The sequence below is a fragment of the Poecilia reticulata genome, chromosome 8 (genome assembly GCF_904066995.2).
Source record: "Poecilia reticulata chromosome 8, P_reticulata-male-v2, whole genome shotgun sequence".
NCBI lineage: Eukaryota > Metazoa > Chordata > Actinopteri > Cyprinodontiformes > Poeciliidae > Poecilia > Poecilia reticulata.
In genome coordinates, this window is record NC_088837.1 from 5,397,686 (window position 1) to 5,410,261 (window position 12,576).

Here is a 12,576-nt window from a genome sequence, read left to right on the forward strand (position 1 = left end):
CTAGGTTGTTCACAGGCATAGGATGGCTTACCCACATGCTTGTGTTGTGGGCTCGGGCTCTTCAATGTGTGGCTTGGTCTGGTAAGCTGAAGCGCCTGTTCTCTGCTTTGTACTTCATTTTGCAGAAACTGAATCAATTCTGGGACTTTCCATTCGTTGGTTGAGTTTTGTTGCCGCGTATAAGCAAGTGCTATGTCTTCTGGAATAAGCTGTAGCAACACTGGACATAGCAGACAGCCGTAAGTATCACTTTGCACTCCAAGAGACTCCAAGCTGCGTATCTGGATCTCACATTCATCATATAAGTGCCTCAAAGCTGCAGCATCACGGCAACATCTGATCTGTATCGGTCTGTAGTGGTGAAGAGAGAGCCGAGTCAAACAGAGACAGCTCTCAATTTACCAGTTGATCTACGTTCCCACCTCATCTGTGGTCATGAGCTTTGGGTCATGACCAAAAAAACAAGATCACGGATACAAGCGGCCAAAATGGGTTTCCTCTGCAGGGTGTCTGGACTCTCCCTTAGAAATAGGGTGAGAAGCTTCAACATCCGGGAGCGACTCCAAGTTGAGAGAACCCAGTTGAGGTGACTCGGGCGTCTGGTCAGGATGCCTCCTGGATGCCTCCCTGTTGAGGTGTTTCGGGCACGTCCCACCGGGAAGAGATCCCAAGGAAGACCCAGGACAAGCTGGAGGGACTATGTCTCTCGGCTGGCCTGGGAACGCCTTGGGATTCCCCCTGAGGAGCTGGAAGAAGTGGCTGGGGAGAGGGAAGTCTGGGCCTCCTTTCTGAAGCTGTTACCCCATGACCCAGAAAGAGTGGAGGAAAATGGACGGATGGACAGAGGTTTTTGTTATCATGCAGTTTCTAAGGGCTCGGCATGTAACAGGATGAGGACGTTCTACAAACAATTCTACAGATGATTTTACACTTTTACTTCTTTTGCATGACCTGTGGAGGTCAAGTTTTATTCACCAGTTAGTTGTTTTCTGTTTAATTCCCTGAAATTGATTCACTTACCTGGGGATTATATTGTTTCCCCGGTGGAAACTGAAATCCTGGGTACGCCTCACTGGAGGAGAAAGGTTACTACTTATCTGACAAAATGAATACAAACATGATAGAAGACTAAATAGATTCCTCAAAGTGAGGTCCTTACCTGGGTCCTTGGGACTTTCTGTTTGGAAGCCACGTTGTTTACTGGGTCTTTTGGACCTTCTTTCCAGGCATGAAGAGAAAACTATGTTACTCACCTTGAATGTATTGATTTTTTTTTTAATGAACAACCAGGTTGTTTACCTGTAATTTTGGGTTTTGTTTGGTTACCTGCAAAAGTTTTAGATACTTTGATGGTAATGTGGGCTGCACAGTGGCGCAGTTGGTAGAGCTGTTGCCTTGCAGCTAGAAGGTTCTGGGTTCAATTCCCGGCCCTGGTCTTTCTTCATGGAGTCTTCATGTTCTCCCTGTGCATGCGTGGGTTTTCTCCGGGTACTCCAGTTTCCTCCCACAGTCCAAAAATCATGACTGTCAGGTTAATTGGTCTCTCTAAATTCTCCCTAGGTGTGTGTGTGCATGGTTGTTTGTCCTGTCTGTCTCCTTGCTGCGTTGCGACAGACTGTCGACCTGTCCAGAGTGACCCTGCCCTTCACCTGGAACGTTAGCTAGAGATGGGCACCAGCAGGGGTGAAAGTAGTTTTAAATTCTTGGGGGTACTATGACAAAAATTATATATATATATATATATATACACAGAGAGCCTCATTTTCAACAGTGGAGCTATAAAGGTTGAAAAAGGTTATTATTCTGGAGAAAGTCTAAATAAATATTTAGCCCACTAAATAAGAGGCAAAAAAAAAAGTTTGATAAAGAAAATGTTTTTCAGACTCTGAGCTCAAAGCACCAAACTATTTTTATATTAATCAATTTAATTTCACATAAACGCGTAAGAAGCCATTTGTTTGTTAAATACTTAATGAAAAATATTTACCGTGTTTGATATTTGTTGTAAATGACTTATAGCTACTTACAAAGAACGAGGTAATTAGTCCAAGTTTGTCGTTTATTGAACGTTCAGAAACTACAGCGGCTGTGATGCGCCAAGACAAAGGAAAACAACCTGAACAGGTGATCAACTCTAAACCATTCGCACATTTTTACTGTCCGTCTCTCTGTGTCATTTAAGCACACCCGTTGCCATGGGAAAAAAGCGATTCATTAACTGATTAAGTCGTGTTTTAGATTGTTCTTGAAAAACGAATCAGTCACGGTTAATTAGTGGGCGCACTCACAGTGAACCCATTCATGTTTTACAGCAGACAGCCGCTCCCCTCTCTTGCAGGTACTGCGTACCCCCACTAAATCTTTTAGGGGTACGCAGTACCCTGACGTACCCCCTTACTTTCACCCCTGGCCTTGGTATATTTAAAGTTTAACATTTGAAAGAATATAAAGATAAAATTCTCTCACTCACTTTGTAGAATTATTTGTGCTTTTATTGAAAAAAGTATAAACTTTTTCTCAATCATTTTCGAACACATACGGCAGCAAAAATGACTGATACTTATTATGCAAAACATTGTTTTCTCTTGTATGTTTAAACGTATGCATGTGTATGTGTTCTTGATTTTTTAGAGATATATTTGACTATCGTAGAGGGTATTTTCACGTGTTTGATTATTAAAAACTACATGTCGGTCCACTTTTAGATGATACTCTTAGCGCAAACACTCCTGTACCTTCCATTCAGTGCTTGTCTTTCTCTTAATTGGTTTGTGTGAGTTTTGTCTGATCCTCTGGCAGAGTAAATTTGTCATGGACAGTGTGAGCTTAGTGACGTCCCACTGGGAAACGCCGTCGGGTCGCCAGCAGGTGAGGCGACCGGCGGCTCACAAGGAAACACTGCAGCCAACGGGATTACACGCGACACCTGCTGCTCCTGTCTGCGGGTGACGTCAGTCAGTGGGTGCGTGGAACTAAAAGCAATGTTTGGGAAAACACGAAGGAGGGCTTTAAACGCAAAGGAGCATTACAAGAAGAATCTAATGCCTTGTTGCCTTTTCATATTGAAGAGATAAACAGAGAAATTACATGTTGCTTTTCATTTAAACGACCGGAAACAAAGGCTGACTTAGCTCAACACCTGACGTACTGGCTTTAAACCAGTAGTATGCAACTTTTATTAAAAAAAAAAATATATATATATATATATATATATATATATATATATATGCGACACATAATCAGGGGAAAAAAATCCTGCTCCACTGCTTTCTCCGAGTTCGAAATAACCAATCAGAGCCAGGAGGCGGGTCTTCCTGCTGTTAATCACTCTCTGTGTGGCCAGGCTAGTTGGCCACCAATGACCGTAGATGAACAATTTTCATATAATAGTAAGTTATACCAGGGCTTGGTGTTTTTGTAAAGTCAGATTTGATTTCTAAACAGTTCCAGTTATTTCTGGACCAAAACCTTCCGGGATCACACCAAGTGACCCCAACCATATGTGAAGCCGGGATTAATGCAGCACACGGAGCTTCACATAGAAGGGGTTCTTTATTCTCAAAAAGACACTGTTCCCTCTGAATTGAAACAAAATAAAAAGAATGAGATTCAATATATGGAGAAATAAATGTCCCGTCTTTCGAACAGTAGAAAGCCTTAGCTTCGGTGAAATGGCGGGCTAGCGATACGGTTAGCGCTCAACTGAGTAGAACGCAGCGCTGAAATCTAACAGCATATAAACAAACGGCAGTGGCACCTCTAGAAGAGGACAAACAGAAAAAAATGACATTAGCATCATCTCTGTAGCTTTGTCCACGGAAGATAATTCAGTTCCAACATTAATTACCGAACACTTGGATTCTTCTCTCATGTGGCCATAGAGTCGTCTTCTCCACCAGGTCTCAGATCAAAAAATGTCCTCCTCTTCCGTTTTACCAGTTAGTGCCACAGCACATCAACAACAGGTTTTTTTCTACTTCCGGTAATTTTAGACCTCTCTGTAGCAACAGCACCACATGCTGACAAAAACAAGAATTACAACCAGTCGGTGAAATAAAAGCAAAACATGGTTTACAAAATACATTTGACATGAACCCATTTTTTCACCTGGTTGCACATATAACAAAAGAAAGGTTTCACCAAAAGGAAACGATCAAGGCCAGTGGTGTGAAAACTTCTTTGCACAAAACTGGCAAATTTAAACTACTGAAAGGTCACAAAATGTAATAAATTAAAAATACAACAATTAGTTTCTTCTTTTCTTTTTGTTTATCTTCTCTTTAAGTTTTACTGGCTCAAGAATAAACAAAATTTTGATGTAATCTGTAAAGATCCAAAACGTAAAAAGGGCTTTGGATTCTTGCCTTATTGGAAGGAAAAGCAGACAATTTCATCAGTTATTTTCTGCTTTGTTGGCCACATTTTTTTACCATTCTTGACTTGTGGCAAGGGGCCGAACAAAATCATGACAAAGGCCACAAATGGTCCACAGGCCACACACTGGACACCCCTGATCAAGGTAGAACGAAGAACTAAATCTGACAGAGCTTTATAAAGTCAATAGAGAAAAACTGAGGACAAAAACAGCACGATGAGACAGATAGGAGAATTTCTTCAAGGTGAAAAGATAAATTGTCATGTCAAAGTGTTACAGGCAGATAGATGGACACCTAAAGATATCTGAGAATTAAACCAACAGGAGTTTCAGCAGTCACATCATTTTAAACATGTGTTAAATAGGTTTTCCCTGTTTTGAACTCCACAGCATGTATGTCACGTTAAATATTTATAGTTATACGTGGTTAATGTACCATTCAATCGTTTCCCAAATATGAATAATTAAAAGAAAATCAACTTTATTATTTATTGTCAACAATATATCGATGTTTTTTTTGCATGATTGACTTTATTCTCAATCAAACATTTCATCACTTTCCTAAAATAATGGCATAAGTCTTTTTTAACCTAAAGTTATTTTGGCAATAAATAAATGAATAAATAAATAAATAAATAAATAAATAAATAAATAAATAAATAAATAAATAAAATATATATAAAAGAAATCACTACCTCCAAAATGATCTTGGTAAAAAAAATTGAGGCAAAATAATCGCTTAGGCCATTATTTTTTTTGTAAAGACCTCGTGTGATTTTGATAATAAAATCGCAGGGCGTTTTATTAAACTTATATCTTTGATGTGAAGATTTAGCCAAAAATATACAAAACATCGATGCATTACATTTTTTTAATCTCACGTGAAAATGAATACAAGCCATTTCTAAAATTTTCTGTTTTGATTATCGATTTAAAAAAAAAAAAACAATGTAAGTAATACGGTGTGCTGCATTACCTGATCTTACCACCAGAGGTCAGAGTGAGTTTTATCATAAGGGAGTACAATGCGGAAAACATGGAGTGGGACGTTGCTGATGTGTACTTAAGTAACACAGCCGCTGGAACAAAAAAACAGAGCAAACAAGACTAATGAGGTATAAACTAAACCCAAACACACACACACACACACACACACACACACATACACACGCACACACACACACACACACACACACACACACACACACACACTGGTTCAGTGTGTTCTTACTGCAAAACGTCAGACAAGCTGTTTGTTCCTGCACTGAGTCATCGACTTTAAGTCTTTAGGCATAGATGTCTGCATGCAACTACTGAGGAAGTACATTTTGTCGATGTAGCGCATCTTTAGAAATTAAAAACCTCTACATAAAGTATAAATATGTATTTATGACTGGAATTATAGCACAGAACGTCAAATGAAAGATGGGTTAATCAAAAATAGCTAGGCCATTTAAAGTCATTTTTCTCCAAAGATTTAATGGTGTTGCATCTAAATAAAAACACCACAAGAAGAAAACATATTTGCCCTCTAACAGAATTCTCTGTTTTTGCTATTTTGACACACTTTTTATTATTTTTTTGTTAATCCTTTATTTATACAGGAAACTCTTTTGAGACGCTTTGTCTCATTTAAGGAGACCTGCGCAACAACAAATAAAATAAATGCTTCAGATCATTGAATTTCATGATTTGAAGCGTTGAGCAGGTCACACGATTATATTGAACAAATAGAGTCTTCCTTTTATAAATATCTGAGAACATACTGTATTTCAGTTTTTCCAAGTAAAATCTGCAATAAGAACCACAGAGTTACAAATTAATAATTTATATTTTACCTTAGATTCTCTCTCCCTTAGTTGAGCTGTATGTGTAAAATTACAAACCTTTCCATTCTTTGCAAAGAAACTTGAAAAATCAGTTTTGAATGCTTTTTTTCCCCACTGAACAGTCATTCATTTGGCTCAGACACAGAGAAAAAAAAACAAAAAAAAGCAAGTCGCTGCTCCAGCTCGGTGAACAGTTTTCTATTTCTGTGGGAAACGATATTTCTGACGGAGAATTTTGATTGGGAACAAAAAATCTTTTCACAAATCTCACCCTCTATTTCCTGCTCATTTCCTGCCTGTGGAGAATCCGACTGTAATTTAGCTTTTCTTCATACGTTCAACACTTTTTCGCTTTCTGGCTTCAAAAAAAAAAAAAAGAGAGAGAGAAAAGAACTGCTCATTAAATGTACGTGCAGTAGTTTGTAGATTTAAGCTAGGCGTCATCAGCTCAATTTAGTCAATTATATATTAGGCAACACCTACAAAATGTCTTCTGCAAATGTTTGAAAATGTTTGAAGACACGATTTTAGCTGGATGAGAGACGGAGGGCATGATCAACCCTGCTCACATCCTGCTCCTTTCGGGACCAGGTGGACTGTTAGTTGTTTTTTTTATTTTCTGCATAGTTTGAAGCCTTTAGTTTCCCACTAATGCGAGAAGCAAGACCGAGGTCAGGACTGCAGGGTATGAGCTCATGTCCCGGACCAAGCCGAGCAGCTGCCAGCCTCCCAACGTCAAAGGGATTACAGTCTGATTACGCAAGAGGATATGAAAGCAGCGTGATGTTTGTGTTCAGCAGCAGCGGTTCGTTCTGCAGCAAATACCGTTACAGGACAAACTGCTGCGTCTCCCCAGCTGACCCCCGCCAGGGACAGTCAGAGCAGCAGACAGGAAGAGTTCGTTTGTATTTCTGCTATATTTATACTTCCACGGTGACAATCTTCATATTTAGCTTGTTTTAGCTATTTTTTCCTCACTTGACATACAAAATGCATCAAAATCCGCATATTTAAAATCAAAAGGATGGATGAAAGTTTTCAGAGTAATGGGTTTGCAACTTTTCAGTCCAAAGATATATTTTTGTCCTCAGCTGGACTGAGGACAAACAAAATCTGAAAGCATGACATGACCTTTTATTAAAAAAGCCATAATAGTAATAATAATGTTTAATAGATACCATAATTTCCGCACTATAAGGCGCTCCTTCAATGAATGGCCCATTTTAAAACTTTTTCATACATAAGGCACACCACATTATAAGGTGCATAGAATAGACACTTTAGTTTGGGTTCAATTTGTTCAGAAGTGGTCCCCAGTACTTTATATAGTAGGCTGCACCAGTCGTTGTTTCACTCACGGTGTTAGTGTTGCGATATTGTGCCCAACTGCATTCTGGGTAATACAGATCAACCGACACGCTGCCGCCGCAGTCTCTGTCTCTCTTCCCCCGCCCCCCCCCCCTCCTCGCTTTAAATGTATTATCAAACTTTATTAACAAACCAGCGTTCTGACAACTATCCCAACATGCACCGCGCACTTCTTCTTCTACGGGGAAAATGAAGTCGGTGGCTGCTTACCATAGTTGCTAGACCTGTTGTGGCTCAGTATTGGTCCATATACAAGGCGCACCGGATTATAAGGCGCACTGTCGGCTTTTGAGGAAATTGAAGGTTTTTAGGTGCGCCTTATAGTGCGGAAAATACGGAACCTACTAGAGGACATCTGTTATTTTTAAAGAAAAAGTATTTATTTATAATTTCAGGCTTTCAAATAAAGAAAAAAATCAAACTTTTTCTAACAGCTGGTGTTAGAAAAACATTTTCTTTATGTAAATATTTGGGATGTTGTTTCCATCCTAATAACCAGGAAAATTTATCAAAAATGAAAATTACTGGTACTTTTAGCGTCATTCTTTTGTAGTTATGAAACAGCTATTGATTGTAAAAATAAAAAAAATAAATAAAAAAGACACTGGAAACTAGCAAAAGAACCTGCATTTTAATTTTTTATTTAAAAAAAACTTTATCCCTTTACTGGTTATAATCAAAGTTTTTAAAAGCCATTTTCAGATCCAGAGCCCGCAGGTCACAGATTACTGATCTAGAGAGTGGAATAGAGTAGTGTTTCTCAAACTGAGGGCTGTGGCCCATTACGGTGCCATCCGAGGCGATAGAAGGGCCTCAGAAAGTTGGAGGGAAAATGAGAAAAAAAATGAATATAATAAATGTTTTAATTATACACTTTTTAATCATAAAGTAAAAATCTGTTTTTCAATTATTATTATTATTGTTATTATTATAAAATACAAGTTAAAATAATTGTTTGAGATGTTATTTGCCGTTATCTTTCTGATTGGCTGCTGGTTAAAGTTGTCACGCTGCTTTGCTAATCACGGTAGCATAGCTAGCAAGAAATGGAAAAGTTTTTGATAAGAAAAACACAGAAGGAAGCGTTCAGTAGCCCTCCTAAACTAATGGAAAAAATGTGCAAGCACTCATGGGAAATTAAAATCGGAAGGTATGACGCAGCATTTATGGTAAACAAATGTAATAATTTGTGAATAATGAATAAAAAAATTAAACTCTAAACATTGAAGCTTCTTTACATATTTTGTCTGTGAGCTTAGTCTTGAAACTAATCCTGTTTAGGAATAAAGTGTAGAAACAGAAATAGTATCCCCTATTTTATTTTCTTATCCCCTTCTTACCCAGATCTTAAAACAGCCTACATAAAATTCCAGACTTTTCCATACGGTAAAGGAAACCTGGAAGTCAGCAGGCTCCATTCTGCTGCTTGGTATCCAGCGGCTCAGGGAGCGTTCGCAGAAGTGACAGAATCACAAAGCAGCGATGCTTTGTGTGGACGAGAGGGGCCTGACGGTGCGAGCGGAGAGTTTTGTCTGCTGGTCAGGGTTTACACAGCGAGCAAGCAGCAGAACAAACCACTGCCATCAGCACCGAGACGGTCCGGCCCTCTGACTGCCGGCCAAACGGCTCCACAGCCACATTTAATCCCGCTAAAACACAGCCTGCTTACTGGGACTGTTTTCCCCCCTGGCTCAGTCTGGGCAACTTACTGACGCAGCAGCTCAGGGGAGGGGTCCGGATTTAAAGTCGGAGATTTTATAACAAAAATGATTTCTTTTCCTCCTTTGTTTTCACAGTTTTTTCTTTCCTTCTAACAAAAATTCTGGATTATATTATGTTTTTACAATGAAAAATACAAAAGTGTACAGAAGCCATGAGTGGATGGCCCTGCAGAATTTTTTTCCGATGTCTTTCTCGAGATAATGAGTCAATTTCCAGGTTCTCTTGAGACAATGAGTTCATTTCTAATTTTTTCACGAAAAAATGGTTTCCTTATGCCTTTCGCGAGATAACAAGTGAAAGTTTGTTTTCTCGTGATCACAAGAAGATTGGTGTGAGTTAAACATGATTCTAACTCGTCATCTCGAGAAAACTGACGTGAAAAAGTACACGGAAACCGTCTGTTCTCTTCCATAAAAGATCACCTAGTCATGGTGAAAAGGAAGTAAACTCCCTCTGATTATGAAATATGATCTGATTTTTAGTCAATTCTTCATCAGTGACAGATGGAACCAAAGTTAAAAAGCCGTTGGTGTAAAAAACTCAATACAGTGTGATTTAACAGCTTTACCCTTAAAAGCAGTAACTTGATAGATAGAGAGATAGCTGGTTAGCTAGTCGGCTTCCTAGCTAGCTAGAGTGAGACAGATAGATAGCTGGTTAGCTAGTCGGCTTCTTTTAGCGTCATTCTTTTGCTAGAGGAGGCGCTAGAGTGAGACAGATAGATAGCTGGTTAGCTAGTCGGCTTCTTTGATAGCTAGAGTAAGACAGATAGCTGGTTAGCTCGTTGGTTTCCTGGCTAGCTAGAATAAGACAGATAGCTGGTTAGCTAGTTAGCATCCTATCTAGCTGAATAGCCAGCCAGACTGCTAGCTATCTGTTCCTTCTACTTCCTATAGTATACATTGTCTTATTATCCATAATATATTTTGATCAGAAAAGCAAACTCCACCACGAAAAACAAATCATAACTCATCTTGCTGTTTGCTCACATCTCAACAACAACAGCTTTTCCTGCGTCTTCCCCTCAGATGGGTCGGCGTGGGCTGGTTCCACATTCTTGGACGCTCCCTTGAAGATCTCCTTCTGCGTCTGGCGCTGATGAGGTCATCGCTGCGTGGGCGGCCTGAACCATATGCTGCCTCAAAACTGTGTGAAAGTCCTAATCTCCAGCAAGGCGTTGAGCGATGCGTTTGCCAAAAGGACCACCCGTCTGTCTGTGGCTGATGAGAGAATAACATCACAACATGATGTCAAGCTCAAAACAAAAACAAAAAACCAGTATGATTTTACATAGTGCTGCCCCTTTAACTAGAAATTCACCAGACGTACAAGTTTCATACGGTGCTTTTGACTTGGAAACATTTTTTTCTTTTGTCTGATTTTGTCATTTTGTAACCATATTATTTACATGAATTATTTACATGTCTTTTCCACATAACTTAATACTTTGGTCCAACTGATTATGTAATTTTAAAACAGTAGATGACTGATGTTTTGAGTTATTTGTTGACTCTGTTTTCTTTTTTCTTGAGTAAACATGAAGCAGTGCTACTCTTACATGAGTACAGGTTTTGTACTTGTGACCAGTTAGCTTGGTCACCTGTTCTCTTTTTTTCAGTGCATCCATCAGATAAAAACTTTGCTTAAAAACCCCCCATAAAGTTCCATGTTGCAACAAAATGTAAACTTGTAAAAGAGGTGTTGATCATTTTGCAAAGATCAATTCTATAGTCTTCGTTTTTGCTTTTGACAACTGAAGGATTTGGTGACCTTTGCTGCCCTGCCATGGCAACGCGGCGCTGTCTGTGGTGCTGAATTTGAGACCAGACCGTTTCATCCACATTTTTCTTTTTTTTTTCCATCTCTCTCTGTTGATTTTACAAAAACCAATCAGCAGATTCAGCATCTCTGATCTCTGATCTGACATCTGCATGCCCCTGCAGCGTTGCGTTGGGATCTGGGCTGGGTGTTCCGCACATTTACAGAAGTAAAACCCCACCAATAAACACCTACACACACACACACCTACACACACACACACACCCCTCCACTCGGGAACAGGAGGAGGGGCGAGAGGGGAATCCCAGGGAACATTAGAAATATCGCGTTATTGCTTCTCGCTTCTGTGACTCCATCCGCTTCCCTGGAAGTTAACATTAAAAAAACAAGCAAAAAAAAAACAAACTATGAATGAATGAACGAATGAAAGCAGAGAGGGAAGTGGGTGCGTGTTTTGCGGGAGGAGGCGCTAAATGTTAACGGCAGAGGAAGAAGCAGATCTGCGGCGGAGGAGCTCAGTGAGGATGAGCAGCGCGGCTCCTGTAACCCGCACCGCGCATCCCTAATGAGGAACAACGGCGTTTGTGGACGCGTCGTTCTTTGTGTGCAGACGTGGAAATGCGCTGACACATTTTTGACTCTGACAAAAGAAGAAGAGGAAGAGGAAGAAGGAAGAAAAGAAAAAAAGAAGCAGAGCGGATGAACTTTGATTCGGACCATCCCGCACGAGGCCTTTCTGGCGCCCAGCTGGGCAGCGCCGAAGCCCCGCAGAAGTCCAGGATGCTCCAGGGATCCGGCAGCCGTGGATCCATGAGCGCGTAGAGGGCGAGCATGTCTGACCGCAGAGAGGCGCAGACGGGGCGCAGACCGCCACCACGCTGAAAGGAGCAGCACCGTTTGTTGTTAGGAGAGATTATAAGAATTTTTTTAATTTCGTTTTTCTATGAGAAAGAGGGAAAATCAGAGAGAGCGAATGGGAACGCTTGACAAGCGCGCGCGTCCGCGGATTTCCTCTACGTGACCCCGGTCTCATTCAGAGAGCGAATCCCGGCCGCTGTGTGTGTGTGTGTTTTTGTGTTTGGGGTGGACAGTTCGGATGCATTCGCCCTCCCTGCTCAAAGGGACATATCGGTTCAGGGTCAGAGGATTGATTTAGCGAGGCGAGGGGAACCCCTGCATGGCCGCTTCATTACGCCATGGATGACTCGGGGATAATCAGGCGCCGCAGGCTGCAGGTGAGCCGACCGCAGCAGGCTGGAGTCCTGCTTCGTGGCTTTAAAAGCTCTCTCTCTCTTCTTAGTCTAAGTTTTGGTTTGTCAAATTTAAGTGCACAGTTTTCTGTCATTTACCTTTAGAAAACATGCAAGACATTATTTATTTATTCTTTTTTTTGTTCTTTTTTTCTGTTTTGCTTGAAATGTCCATTTCTTAAGGTGTTTTCACACTTCATAGTCCGGTAGACTCAGTTCGATTTGGGAACCAAAATTTTTCATACTGCACTGT

At 40.3% G+C, this 12,576-nt stretch overlaps 1 protein-coding gene and 1 long non-coding RNA gene across 3 annotated transcripts in view; one reads left to right on the forward strand and one right to left on the reverse strand.

The window, feature by feature from the left end:
• Positions 1-3,533: 3,533 nt before the first annotated feature.
• Positions 3,534-10,430, reverse strand: LOC103468374 (uncharacterized). Its single transcript, XR_014088526.1, has 2 exons — positions 10,284-10,430; positions 3,534-5,454 (listed from the first exon to the last, which is right to left on the reverse strand). It is a non-coding gene; the product is annotated as an uncharacterized LOC103468374 (long non-coding RNA).
• An 874-nt stretch (positions 10,431-11,304) lies between these two features.
• Positions 11,305-12,576, forward strand: part of LOC103468378 (microtubule-associated serine/threonine-protein kinase 1) — a 49,299-nt gene continuing 48,027 nt past the window's right edge. The window contains exon 1 of one of the 2 annotated variants that reach the window (XM_008415426.3): positions 11,305-12,308. In XM_008415426.3, coding sequence (XP_008413648.1) covers positions 12,270-12,308 — 39 coding nt within the window. In that variant the 5' untranslated portion in view covers positions 11,305-12,269. The remainder of the gene's footprint in view (positions 12,309-12,576) is intronic. The other variant, XM_008415425.3, reaches the window with a different exon arrangement.